This window comes from Lutra lutra, chromosome 5 (genome assembly GCF_902655055.1).
Source record: "Lutra lutra chromosome 5, mLutLut1.2, whole genome shotgun sequence".
Taxonomy (NCBI): domain Eukaryota; kingdom Metazoa; phylum Chordata; class Mammalia; order Carnivora; family Mustelidae; genus Lutra; species Lutra lutra.
In genome coordinates, this window is record NC_062282.1 from 29,208,993 (window position 1) to 29,223,980 (window position 14,988).

At 39.6% G+C, this 14,988-nt stretch overlaps 1 protein-coding gene across 1 annotated transcript; it reads right to left on the reverse strand.

Annotated features, from left to right (window-relative positions):
- Positions 1–7,785: 7,785 nt before the first annotated feature.
- On the reverse strand, positions 7,786–9,405 carry LOC125100740 (actin-related protein 2/3 complex subunit 1A). The gene has a single exon (XM_047731145.1). The coding sequence runs from the start codon at positions 9,261–9,263 to the stop codon at positions 8,151–8,153; it is 1,113 nt and encodes a 370-aa protein (XP_047587101.1). The 5' UTR covers positions 9,264–9,405; the 3' UTR covers positions 7,786–8,150.
- Positions 9,406–14,988: the final 5,583 nt, after the last annotated feature.

The following is a 14,988-nucleotide window of genomic DNA, read 5'->3' on the forward strand; positions in this document are numbered from 1 at the left end:
TACTCAAACAAGCACAAAAAACACAGATAGAAATTTCCAACCATGTGAAATCTTAGGCTTCTTTAAAATGCTGAATTCTAGGAAACAAACTGAGCATTGCTGGAGGGGAGGTAGGTTAGGGGAAAATGGTGACTAGGTGACAGGCACTAAGAGGGGCACTTGATGTAATGAGCACTGGGTGTTATATGCAACTGATGAATCTCTAAATTCTACCCCTGGAACTAATGCTACAATATATGTTAACTAAATTGAATTTACATAAAGAATTTTTTTAAAAAGCCATATCTTTCAAAAACCTACTTAATGATGAAATCTAGCCCTGGAAGCAAGGGATCAAAATAGTCCAGAGTTCAAGAATCTGAAATGGTAAAAATCAATGTAAAAAGGATTACTGATGTGCTCCCAATCTATTTAAAGTAGCTCTAAGCAACCGGATAAATGTTTTTTATTTCAGATAAAAACATAAATATTGATCCAACAATTAAACAGAAGTCATTAACAATACAACAGAGCCGAAAAAATACAAACCAAATTGACCTAATATTTATAGAACACTATACCCAACAATTTCAGAATATTCACTCTTTTCAGACCATGTGGAATGTCTATAAAGAAACACCATATACTATGCTGTACAATAAATCTCAATAGAATGAAAAGTACTAAGATCATACAGAGTAATATCTGTGACCATAATGGAAGTAATTAGGAGCCAATAAAGAAAAAATAAATGAAAATACCCAAATGTTTGGAATTAACAGTACATTTCTACACCCATGGATAAAAGAATAAATCACAATAGAAACTAGAAAATATTTTTAACTGAATGAAAATGAAAAAATAATACCAAAGAATTTGTTGGATGAAGATGAAACAGTATTACAAGATAACTTAAAGAATATTAATTTTTTAAATAATTAGTTTTTTAAGAAAACTCTAAAGTCAATGAGCAAAGCTTTAACTTTAAGCCAAGAAAAAGAAGAACAAATTCAATCCAAAGTAGAAGGAAAGAAATATTAAAGTTAAGAGCAGAAATTAGTGATACTGCCAATAGAAAAATCACAGGGAGAAATCAATAAAAACAGTCTGTTTCTTTGTTGTTTGTTTGTATGCTTGTTTGTCTGAGAGAGAGAAGAATGTGGGAGGGCAAAGAATCCTAAGCAGGTTCCACACTCAGGGCAGAGCCCAACACAGGATTCGATCTTAATACCTTGAGACTGTGACCTGAGCTGAAATCAAGAGTCAAACATTTCACTGATTCAGCCACCCAGGTGGCCCCAAAGTCTGATTCTTTGAAAGAGAAAATGGATACTCTCACAGTAGAGACGTTACAGCAATTAAAAAGCTAATAAGGAAATACCACAAACAACTTGGATCCTGTAAAATTGACAAAACATATGAAATGAAAAATTCATTGAAATACACAAATTACTTAAACTTAGGACAAAGTAGAGAAATATCAATCGGTGAAGCCACTTTGGCAAATAGTATGGAGGTTCGTCAAAAAATTAAAAATACAACTACCATATGGTCTATGGTCTAGCAATTCTACATCTGAGTATTTACCTGAAGGAAATAAAAACACCACCTGGGGGTACCTGGGTGGATCAGTGGCAGAAGGCAGAAGCCTCTGCCTTCGGCTGGGGTCACGATCTCAGGGTCCTGGGATCGAGCCCCACATCAGGCTCTCTGCTCGGCGTGAGCTTCCTCCTTTCTCTCTCTGCCTGCCTCTCCACCTACTTGTAATCTCTGTCTGTCAAATAAATAAATAAAATCTTTAAAAACACCAACTGGAAAAGATATTCTCATCCTCTTGTTTATTGCAGCATGGAAGCGACCTAAGTGTCCAACAATGGATGAATAGATAAAGAAAATGTATATATACTATGGATTATTATTCAGCCATAAAAAAGAAGGAAATCTTCTCATTGTGACCACATGCATGTACCCCGAGGGAAGTTATGCGAAGTGATATAAGTCAGAAGAGAAAAACAAATGCTGTATGACTTTCATAGGCAGAAACAAAACAAAACAATACTACTCATAGACACAGAGACCTGAAAGGTGGTTGCCAGAGGTAGAGGGTAGAGGAATAGACAAAATGGGTGAAGGTGGTCAAAAGCTACAAATTTCCAGTTGCAAAATAAATAAGTCCTGAGGATGTAAGGTACAACATACTGTCTATAGTTAATAGTACTGTATTGTATATTTGAAATTTGCGATGTTGTATTATATATTTGGAAGAATCAGTCTTAAAAGTTCTCATCGCAAGAAAAAATTCATAACTAGACCTATTGTGGTGATCATTTTTCAATACACACAAATATCAAATCATCATGTACACTTGAAACTAATAAAGCATTATATCCCAAATATATCTCAATACTCAATAAATAAATAAATATAAAGATAGATATCATACAAGGTATCTCCTCTGACCACAACAGGATGAATTTAGAAATAAATGAGTAACACAAGGAAAACTGGCAAATTCACAAATTTCTGGAAATTAAATAACACTCTCTTAAACAACCAGTGGATCGAAGAAGATGTCACAAAGGAAATTCAGTAATGCTTAGAGATGAATGAAAACAAATACACAAAATCCCAAAATTTATGAGACATAGTGAAAGCACTGCTAAGAGGAAAAACTTATAGCTATGACCACTTACATTAAAAAAAACAAGAGAATTCTCAAATCAACAGCCTAGCTGTAAAAGATGTTATTATACACAATGGAATATTATTTACCCATAAAAAAGAACGACATCTTGCCATCTGCAACAACATGGATGGAGCTAGAGGGTAAAATGCTAATTGAAATAGGTCAGAGAAAGACAAACACCATAGGATTTCACTCATATGCAGAATTTAAGAAACATAACAAATGATCATGGTGGGAAGAAAGAAGCAAAAAATAGACTCTTTTTTTTTTTTGACCGACAGAAATCACAAGTAGGCAGAGAGGCAGGCAGAGAGACAGAGGGGGAGGCAGGCTCCCAGCCGAGCAGAGAGCCCAATGCCGGGCTTGATCCCAGGACCCTGAGATCATGACCTGAGCCGAAGACAGAGGCCTCAACCCACTGAGCCACCCAGGCACCCCCAAGAAACAGACTCTTAACTAGAGAAAAAACTGAAGGCTCCCAAGGGGAGGCAGGTGCGGGGGGGGATGTGAAACAGGTGAAGGGGATTAAGAGTACGCTTCCGATGAGCAGTAAGGAGCTGTTGAAACACCGTATTGTACACCTGACACTAACATAACGCGGTATGTTAGTTATACTGGAATTAAAATAAATAAATAAACGGAGTGTTAAAGAGTTCATCTTTCCTTTCTTCATTCTTTTCACCTTTCCCTTTAAGTCCTCCTCCAATAATAATTTGGCCGGAACTACTTCTAGATATTTCACATGACACTGTGAGAGCTTGGCATCGGTTTTCCTCCAGTGTTAAATGGGTGGTATCTTGCAAGCTAGACAACAGACCAGGGGAAACCCACATGTGCCCTCAAAAATTAAATTCTGGAATAAGGACACCTTTTTTTTATGGCTTGAGTCATGCCATGTTTTCTCCTTACCTAGAAATCTGAAGCAAGTATTGTTCAATGTGGCGTGAACATAAAAAGGTCTTTGGAAGAATCAAAGCTTCTGTTGGCAAATACCTGAAACTCTATTATCTGATTAAAAGCTCCTCTGCTTCCTCCAGGTTGCCCAACTCTTGTTTTTCTCTCCTGTGAAATCACCAGAAATTTCTATCCCTTTGTCAGCTGGGTCAAAACAAGAACAGTACTCCTAGCATCTCTGCACCCTGAGTATAGCTTCTCATCATTGTTTTTGTTTTTGTTTTTTTCCTCTGTCGACTCTTTCTTTTATGTTTCTGGTTGAAGGAAATTTCCAGCACAGCTATGCATAAAGACTCTAGGAGTTAGAGGATTCTCCTCCTCACAAGGCTGGTCGACCTATGGCCATTGAAGAACATCTTGTCTTATATTTTGTGAAGTAGAAACAGAATAGGATACAATTATTATTACCCTTGTCAAAGAAAAGTGGTAGATTTTCTAAAGGATTTGAAGAAATAAAATCGGTGCGCCAAAACATGCTAATACCTCAGGGGCCTAGCACCATTTGGAAATAAACTAGCTCATCTAAGTAAACGTCCCCGATGTCCGAACGTTGCCGCTGCCAGTACGATTATTACATTTTGTGTAATGCAGAGATGATTTCAGTGTTTGTGACGTTTGTAGGGTGAGAGACCCCTTCAATCGGTAGCCTCACACTCCTCCACTTTGCTAAAATTTGGCCTGCCTTTATAGTCCTGTTAGAGTCACCTCTCTAGCAGTACTCTACCTCCCTACTCCAATTTACTTCTATTCTACTATAGCATAGAAATCAAATGACCATATTGTTGACTTGTGACCCACATAAAACCCTAGTGAAATTCTGGGACATGTTCCTTAGTTGTCCTCCTGCTATTGCTTTGGGCGGGTCTGAGGTCTCTTAAAATATCTTCTTCCTTGGTAGGGCTGCGGAGGCAAAATATATCATTTTTTCATTCACTCACTCAGCAAACCATTATCATGTGCCTCTGTGCCCTGTTTACTATTCCAGCTACTGGACGTACAGTAGCCTATGGAGCAGACACCAGCCCTTGCATATGGTAGATTTTAAAATCTAGTCAAGCAAAGGGATATTGTGAAGAGAGCCTTCAAAAGGCACTGTGAGAACATGAAAGAGGGGAACTAATCTACACACATAACTCAGAATTCAAATTTCAAAAAGAGAAAAAAAAAAAACCAGCATTTCGAAAGGACCAGTTTACAGCCAGGAAATCATAATAGTCCTATTAGAGGCATGAGTCAGAGTCTCTTCAGGGAATGAGTTGTTTCTGGCAGCATGGCAGCAGCAGCCTGTTCTGGAAGCAGGTCTGGTCCCATGCTCAGCCTCATTCTCTGGGGCCTTAACAAGAGACCCACCCCCAACCCCTTCACACCCTTCCCGTCTATCCCCTCAGCTGCTATTCAAACAAGCTGCACAAGCCGTTAAGTTGCTGGGGAAGGATGTGAGTCGTTGAGGGGTTTGGATTGGCAACCACAGCTGGCAGGAGAAAGATGCTCGGGCCATGGTTTCTCCTCCAGGGAGTCGTGGGAGTCAGCCTGGGAACCTTGCTTTTGAGAATAAATAAAATGGGGAGGGGGGTATGGAGCCCTCTGAGAGCAGTTTCAAATTTGAAGAGACAGCTAAGAAAGAGAAATGTGACCATTTCTAGGAGATGAGCATTATGGTCGCTGGTAGAAACATCAAGTTCGCAATTTAGTTTAGGAAAATCTGAACTAGCATTTTCTATTCTTCTTTCTCTACAGTTCCAAATTTTCTGCCAGCAAAGTGAAAAGCCCTCCTCTCCCCCACACTGCACCTCCCCAAACCTCCCAGTTTGTATTTGCTTGTGAAAGGAACATAAGCCGTTGGCGGTCTTTAATGACTCTTGACAATAAGCAGGGCGATGGCTAAATTATTTGAGAATGAAAAAGAAAATCTGGAAAAACATTTAACAAGCTAACTGGTGGCTTCTGATATGTTCCAAAATGAGAGGCATTACAAAGAAAGGCCTCTCTGCTTCCCATTCGAGCAGGAACTCAAGATATCAAGTCCCAAACCAGGGCGCCTGGAGCAGTAAGATGAGGTCACAGCTGACCACATGAGTGGACTTTATCCAAGAAAAGTCTTTGAAGGTATCCCTTTTGGTGACTGAACAGATTGTCCTCTGAGGGTGAAGCAAACACAGATAAAAATCACTTGGGAAAAGCCATTGCACATGGTACAGGGATGTAAAATGCCTGCTGGTTTCAGCTACTGACAGCAGGCTTCATGCCATTTCTCCTCAACTCATTCCTGTGCCTACTAGAACCTTTCATTGTGAATAAGAGTCTGAGGGGTATCAGATAGGTCTGCTTATCACGAAAATGAAATGAAGGCTCCTTCCACTTCATAAGAACCCAGGTGTTGAGGGACATCTGGGTGGCTCAGTTGGTTAAGCCACTGCCTTCAGCTCAGGTCATGATCCCAGAGTCCTGGGATCAAGTCCCGCATCGGGCTCCTTGCCTGGCGAGGACCCTGCTTCTCTCCTTGCCTCTGCCTGACACTCTGCCTGCTTATGTGTACTCTCTCTCTCACTGACAAATAAATGAATAAATAAAATCTTTAAAAAAAAAAAAAGAAGAAGAAGAACCCAGGTGTTGAAAAAGTACCTATAATCAGAGAAGACTCCCAGCTCTCTGTCCCTCAGAATATCTCCCTAAAAGGTCTCATTCACTACCAAGTGCTCAGAAGCCTCCCAGACCCACATATCAGATATAAATATTTTATAAATAGCCTTGCTGGCATGAGCCTTGTCTGGACATAGTGCTCTGTTCACTGGAGGCCAGCTTCACATGCTCCTTCAACACCTATCTTGTTGATCTCCATAGACCATCACCTCTGCAGGGTGGACCTGCTCATCCTACTTACACCTCAAGGTGAACTTGAGCCCTGTCTTTTTCATGCAGCCCGCTCTCCCACAATGGATAAACATTTGATTTCTACCCCAATTTTTATAGATCTCTTTACTGTGGAGTGTCCCAAATGACACCAAGGTCATGGTGTCTGACCTAACAGCCTGTAGAAAACTACTTGCCTGAAACCCTCCTCTTGCTCCAAGGTAAAGAGAAGGGGAGGGTATTCTCTATCAAACTTTTTACTCATGGCCCATCTTCTCATCCCTTCTAGGACCTATGGGCCTAAGAGAGCATTAAGTAATCTAGAATCACAGGTGTTAGCAATCTAACAGATTGCTGATTCTCCCACCAAAAGAGGTGGTCTGTGAGTTCTTCCCTCACCTATCCTCCCTGGCCCTGCCTTTGAAAAGTTTCCACAGAATGGTGATAATATGTCCACCTTCCCTTGTGGGTCTCTTCCATGAGAGGTTCTACCATTGGTAGTACCTTTGACCCAACATATATCCACCCCCATACACCTTTCTACTTCCCAGCTTTTGCCCTTGTTCTCCTGGTACTTAGAACACCCTTGCCCTCCTTTCCAATCTGGTAGACATCTTCCCAGCCTTCTCAAGTTTGAGCTCAAATGTAACTCCTTTCTTCACCTTCCCTTTATGGAACTTTTGGGCCATGCGCATCACACTCTCTTCCCTTATTCCCAAAGTATACGAGTCTTTATTGTAGAACTTAACAGTTGTATGTTTTCAACTATTTATACAGATATCAATCCCAGCCCCTGGAGGGGAAGAACTGTCTTATTTGTTATATCCCCAGTTCCTAATCTTCTGCCAATCACATAGTCAATGTTCCATTAATATGTGGGATTAAATGGGAGTGCCTAGAGGCTCTTGAAATGGACTCAGGTACTACACTGTCCCCCATGGGGAGAAGCCCAGCCCAGGGCCATATTCTATTTCTGATGCTGGCTAGTGACCCCTCCAGCTCTGTGATATCAGCAAACTATTTCTTCTTATCGCAGCTCTAACACTCACTTTTGGTTATGCTTCCTCTGCAGACCTACAGCAGGCCCACTTCTCCAGCATTATTTCTGTGAACTCTTTCTGCACAAGCCAAGGGCTTGCCTGCCACCTCTGAGTCTCAGTTTCTTTATCTGATAAACCTACTTATAACACTGCTGCATGGAGGAAAAGAAAATGTAATATAAAAAGTGTTTGGAACTGTAACATCAAACAATAATGCAAACAAAAGAAACTCTAAGTGCATATTTTATAGTAAAATGTATTTCTTTTTTTTTTTTCCACATTCAGTACTTTTATTTAACTGTTGAGGCAACAAACGACGTATCTCCCACCCTCTCCTTTAAGTTAGTGTGACAATTTTCCATAATAAACTACTTAAAGAGAAGCTTTGGTCAAGAATGGAATGAAATAGCAAAAACAAAAACAAAATAACCCCATATCACTGCTGCTTTTAAAAAACCAACACTGTCACCAATTATATTCAAACAAAAACACACACACGGTATTTGCGAAAAACGTGTCTTCAGTGTTCCCTTGCGGCTGGCTCTCCTCACCACCATGCACACGGCGGGGCTGTGTCAGCGCATGTGTCAGTTTGTCAGTCTGTCAGTTTGTCATGCTGGATCTGGGAGGCTCACTCAGCTTCACATTATCCGGAGGCCCTGGATGGAAGACTCTAAGGTCTTGAAATCCCAAATGGTCATGGCTCCATCGATGCCAGTAGTGCAAAATTTGCGACAATCTTGCTTGTCCACTTCATAAATAGACACTTGAGTGATGCTATTCTGGTGCAGCGTCTCCAAGGCTGTGTTGCGGTCCTCGGTTGTGGCCCTCTTGTCCATGTTGCGGAAGCGTTCCATGGCAGACATGTTGCGCTGAATGCTCTGTTTTGGAATGTCTAGTTTGGAGACGAAGGTCAAGCAGCCACGGTCATCGTAGTTAAAGAGCATTGGGCAGCAGTCATGGCCCGCAGCTACAACGCTATTCTCTGAGACAAATGACACACTCAGGAGGGGCAGGAACTCTGTTTTCAGAGTTGAGACCTGCACGCTTTTTGAGGCGTCAGCAACGGATACGGTGCTGTCGTGGCTGACCCAGGCCAGGCGGCTCCCGCTGGCAGAGAAGCTGACCCCATGCACCCAGCCACCGGTGCCACTGCCCCCAAACTCTGACATCAGCTGACCAAAAGGCATCTTGCTGCCCCAGGGCGTACTGGCGGGCTTTTCATCCACTTCTTTAATGTAGGCAGAAAACACTCTGCATTTGAAATCGCAGGATCCTGCGGCCAGCAAGACGTTGTTGGGATGCCAATCCAAGCTGAGGACCGTGGAGCGAATGGGCTTTTTAATGTGCTTGCTTACCCACCAGTCATTTTCAGACTCAAAGTAACAAACAGAAATGAGTCGCGCTCCACTTCCCACAGCAAATTTGTTCTCTAGCGGGGACCACTTGACAAAAGTCGCTGCACGATTAATTCTCAGGATCACCAGGGTTGGCTTCCAGACACCATCTTTCTGACTCCAGACGTAGGCATTGCGGTCTGCCCCACAAGTGACGATGCGGTCACTCTTGGGAGCCCAGTCGATACCTGTAATGTGTCCGTTGTGCTCCTTGAGCTCATGAGCTTTCACCCACTGGCTCCCGTTCTTCTTATAGATGTGGACTTCATGATTGTTGGGGCTAAGAGCAATCTGGGTACGATCCCTGTTCCAGGCATGACAGGTGATTGGCTCTAGTAAAAACTGATGTAGGGACATTATTCTTAGTGTTTTCAAAGGATAGAAAGCTGGGATCGGGGCAGTGCGGACCGGCTCGGAGCGGAGAATTCGCGGACTCTGGTCAATCGACGCGAACAGGCTCCGGCGGGCGCGGGCGGAGGACCGAGGCCCAGAGGGAGCGGCTGCAGTAAAATGTATTTCTAATAAAAAATAGTCATGATATAAAAATAATTCACAGAATATGAATTCAAAGAATTCAAAGAATATATCTATGAGTGACCAAATAGATCAAGAAAATTGTGACAATCCAAGTATGATGGAAAAAAATTCACTGGACTGAAAAGTTACTTAATGTTACCAATTGTCAGAGGAAAAAACAAAAACTTTTCTCCTTTATTCCATGTTTAGACTCCTATTATTATCTCCCCATAGATACCTCAAATCTAGGGTGTTCAAAAGTGAACTCAGAATCTCTTTGCCAAACACCCTCAAACTAACTTCTTTCTATTTTTATATTCCTCCTCTTGGCCAGTATCACTACTCTCCATCAGCCTCTCACACCTCATCCTAACTCCTCCCCAGCCCTATTTTGTCTGCCCACCCTTCATCTAAGCCAATCCAAGTCCTATGCAGTCTGTCCCAAAACAGTTTGTGTTCTTTCTCTCCTTTTATACAAATTCATTGCCCTTGCTTTCAGGTCCTTACAATTTTCACATGCTCTGCTTCAGTTGTGGCCGATTAGATCTTCTGTCTACAATTTAGCCTCCATAATGCTACTAGAGAGAGCTTGCAAAGATATTAATCTTACCTGCCTCTTGAAAATATTCTATGGCTTCTCATAATTCAGATTAAAGATTGAATTCCCTAAGATACCATTCAATTTTTTTAAACGATTTAGCCCCTATTTCTTTTTCAAACTATACTTTTATGCTCCTTTACATAACTTCTAATAGAGAAAAAACCTTCTTGGACCTTCTCAAGGTGAGCTTTGTCCTATATGTACCATAATAGCATGTGCTCACTTTAACTAGAGCATCTGTCTTACTCATTAGGTATCATCTCTCATTAGGTATCTTTCCTGTCAGACTGTATACTCTGCTTGTCACCTGAAATTTTTACATGAAGATATTAAGTGGAAATCTAATTGCCTTCTCCTTCAGGCGGGGAGCCCATGAAGAAGTAGAAGAGAACAGGAATGGGAATGGAGGAATGAAGAAGAGGTTAGACCTGACTTTGGAGGGAGAAAGAAGAGAGCCTTGTAGCCTCTGTTGTTGGATGAAGAAAGTAAAATACCCAGCATAAGCTTGACCACATGACCCCAGCAAGGATCAAGGAATTTAACCCTTTGTATGAGTCATCTTAAAACAAAACAGACAGCAAGTCTCCCCATCAGGACCTCTGCAAAAGGCAACTGACCAGACAAGCTTTTGCCCAATGGATATGGACTAATCCCACAACACAAATGTTTTACTGTGAATTATGTCTTGACCACATGCCAACAGGTGATTGCATTTAAAGAACTACAGCATTTTTTTAAGAGTTCTTAAAATGTTCTCATCACTGAAATCTCCAAGGGCGGATAAACATTTCAAAATCAACACACTGTCCCAAACAGAGTAAGAACAGATCACAAAAACAATAATGCTTGGTAAATCAAACCAGTTAAATTTAGGTCTCTATGTTCCTCTCTCCACACAAACATCCTCATCATTGGTCTCAACATCTAACCAAGCCCAAGTTTATACCATAAAAAATAGGACATTCTAAAATTCTACTTCTTTAGGAAAGAGACTTATACAAATAAAATGAGGATTTTACCCACTTAGACAATGCATTCTCAATCAAACTTTCTGCCCTAAAAGCACTAATATTCATAAAGATCATAACACAAACTATAGTTCTAGCATACTGTTGACTCTGCTGCTTGTAGTTTAGATATATATCTATTTTTGTGTTTGATACATCCCCCTTTACCAATGTGGAGTATTGGTGCATCCCACTCCTGTACTGTGAAAAAGCATGCCTACCTCTTCATGGTGTCTCACCTCCTGTGCCATGGGGAAAAAATCAAAGGAGTCATTACTGTCTTCATGATGGAAGAAAGCTGGAAACCATGAATAGTCCATTCATCGATGGGTGCCAGGATCTGCAGCAGTTGCTGCTGACGGAGGGTCTGCGGAAAGCAGGTGGTTTGATTGTGAGATACAATACTCCGTTACTGCTGCGACAGTGGTGACTTATGATAGCTATGTTGGCCATCAATCCTCCAAAGAAAGAGAGCTTGATACAAATGAATAGCTATGCCATGAGTCTGGCAAGAGTTCTGTCAAGGTGGACTATAGAGGAGTAGAAAGATGGATTAAGAGCAGCAGTACTGGGGTGCCTGGGTGGCTCAGTTGGTTGAGCGACTGCCTTCAGCTCAGGTCATGATCCTGAGTCCCAGGATGGAGTCCCGCATCAGGCTCCCTTCTCAGCAGGGGGTCTGCTTCTCCCTCTGACCTTCCCCCTCTCATACTCTCTCTTTCTCTCTCAAATAAATAAATAAAATCTTAAAACCAAAAAAAAAAGAAAAAGAAAGAAAGGAAGAAGAAAAAAAAAAAAAAAGACCAGCAGTACTCACTATATAGTAAGGGTACACTTATTAGTTACCTGGCTTATTCTAAATGATCATACATAGCTTTTTTTTTCAGAGGTTTGTTCACAGAACAAGGGGAATGTCATGTCTATCAGCACTCCTCATCATGCATTTTGCAGATTTGTGCCAATCTGGGAAATGTTTGTGGCTGAATCACCACGAGACAAGTATACACTGGAGTATGCCTTTAGAAACTTCGATAGCAATTTGATGCAGCAATAACACTCAAGTACCTAATTTTAGACTCCGCTCATTAAACAACAAATGGAGCAGTTCAGGAGCTGTTAATTTGGGTGAACTGCATGCTGCATGAGCTGCATTCTAGTGATGAAATAGGCTCAGGTTGACACATGAGATATTTTAAGGTTAAGTTTGCCAAGTGTAACCTAACTCTTCATACGAGTCTTTTAAAATCTTTTAAATTTTTTATTTTTATAATTTATTGTTCTATTTCAATAGTTAATTATATATACTTATATTCTTTATTTTATTAGGTAAATTAGGGAATAATATTTGTGTTACTGCTTCCACATCTGATATTGGAAAGGTTGCTTGTGTTTTCTGCAGATAATTCAGAAAAAAAATTAATTAAAAACAACCATTTGAAAGCTCTGGAGAGCAATCAAAGGCAGTAGAAACTGGATGGTAGTCAATCTTTGAAAGAGAACTGAATTTAATAAAATTTGTGTTTATATAGGTTTTGCCTGAGAGTACTCCCCAGTCCACACAAGTCTAAAGCAACCACTGTGTAAGCAAAAAGCCATGGTCTTACTGGTTTGAGGAATCAGAGTATGGACTTTGAAAAAAGGGTTAATGAATTGAATAAGAGGTCATTAGAAATTATCCAATATAAAAAGAGCAAAAGAAGATTGAAAGAAGACAAAACTTCAGAGACTTAGAAGACAATGTCAACAAGACTAATATAATTGTAAATAGGGCTCCCAGAAGAAAAAATAAATAAGGAAGAAAAACTATCTGAAGAAATAATAACCAAAAGATTCCCAAATTTTTGTGAAAAACAGCATATAGATCCAAAAAGATCTGCAAACTCCCAAGGATACTTAGGCATATTCTAATCAAGCAAATGAAAACCAAAGATAAAAAGAAAATAAATCTTGAAAACGTTAAGAGAAAAGAAACATATTACTAAAAGGAGAATAATGGTATGGATGATGGTAGACTACTCACCAGAAATAATGGAGGTAATAATATCAATCTTCCACAAATTCAATAAAAAAAACTATGTAATCATCTGGCCACTGCAATAAGACCAGTAAAGTGGGGGGGGGGGGGGGGGGCAAAAAAGATTAAAAAAGAAGAAATGAAACTATATCCAATCACAGATGTGAGAAATGTTAAGTTGGGAGTTTTAGGAAGCTACAAACTATAAAACTAATAAGTGATTTAATCCAAATCACAGGATAAAAAGTCAACATTAAAAATCTATTGTACAGGATTTCTATTACTAGCAGCAAACGATTGAAAAAAATAAAATTTAAGAAAATTCAATTTACAATAGCATCAAAAACTATAAAATATTTAGGAATACCTTTAGCAAAAATGTGCAAAACCTCTATACTCAAAACCACAAAATACACTGAGATAAAAATTAAAGACCTAATAAATGGAGAAATATGTTCATAGATTGGAAAACTCAATATTGTTAAAATATCAATTCTCCACAAATTGATCTATAGATTCACAGCAATCCCAGTTATAATCCCTGCAGGTATTTTTATAGACATTGACAAGATAATTCTAAATGTATACAGAAATGAGAAAAAAAACTAGTACAACCAAAATAATCTTAAAAAAAAAAAAAAAAAAACACAGGGGCACCTGGGTGGCTCAGTGGATTAAAGCCTCTGCCTTCGGCTCAGGTCATGGTCCCAAGGTCCTGGGATCGAGCCCCACGTCGGGCTCTCTGCTCGATGGGGAGCCTCCTTCCTCCTCTCTCTCTGCCTATCTCCTCTGCCTACTTGTAATCTCTGTCTGTCAAATAAATAAATAAAAATCTTTAAAAAAAAACACAAAGTTGAAGGACTTATACTACTTCATTTTAAGACCTACTATAAAGCTACAATAATCAAGACAATATGATAATAGTATAAAGGTAAATAAATATCAGAGTCCAGAACTATACTTACAATTAATTGACTTTCAACATGGACAATAAAGTAATGCAATGAAAACAAAAGGAAAGCCTTTTCAATACATGTACTAAAACAGCTCGGTATATCTATGAATGAGAAATGACCCTTAACCCCTATCATCATTCACAAAAGTTAATTTGATATAGATCATAGACCCGACAATAAAAACTAAAACTGTAAAGCTTCTAGGAAGATCTAAGAGAGGTTCTTAATTAAGATGGTTTTTTTAAATCGAAAAAAAAAAAAGCCACCTTTGAGTATATGTATTGTAAAAGGGACTTACATGCCATGAAGGAGCAAGAAGAAACTCACTGGAATGATAGAAATACTCTTTTACAGTGGGTAAAAATTTTATCTATATGACCTCCAATTCTTACAAAATATATCTATGCCTTCAGGGGAGAGATCTTGTGGACACCAACTTATCCAAATGATCTAAGTCAGATTCACTGATATTGGGACAAACTGACACCATGTGCCTTCAGGTGTGATGCACTGAGAAGGACTTATCATGTTATCCCTGCCCAAAAATCCATGGCCTGAAATTAAGCATACCTGAACTGAGGGACATCCTACAAAACAGCTAGCTTCTTCTTCGAAAAAAATGTCAAGGTTAAGTAAGACAAAGAAAAACTGAGGAACTATTTCAGACTGAAGGATATCAAAGAGTCTTGACAACTTACTACTAAATGTGATAACTGGATTGAATCCTGGATGGGAAGAAAATAGCAACAAAGGACATAATTGAGATAAGAGATGAACTTCAGATATGAATTACAGCTTATAGTATTGTGTTTATATTAGGTTTTCTGAATTCAAAAGCCTTACTTTCAGAAAAACCACAGGAAATGATTTTGTAGAAAACAGGCATGGGGTCTTAAACATCCACTCAAATGTTTCAGGAAAAAAAAAATAAAGATTTTATGTACATAAATACATTGATATGGGAGAGAAAGAAAAGGGAAAATGCTAAAGT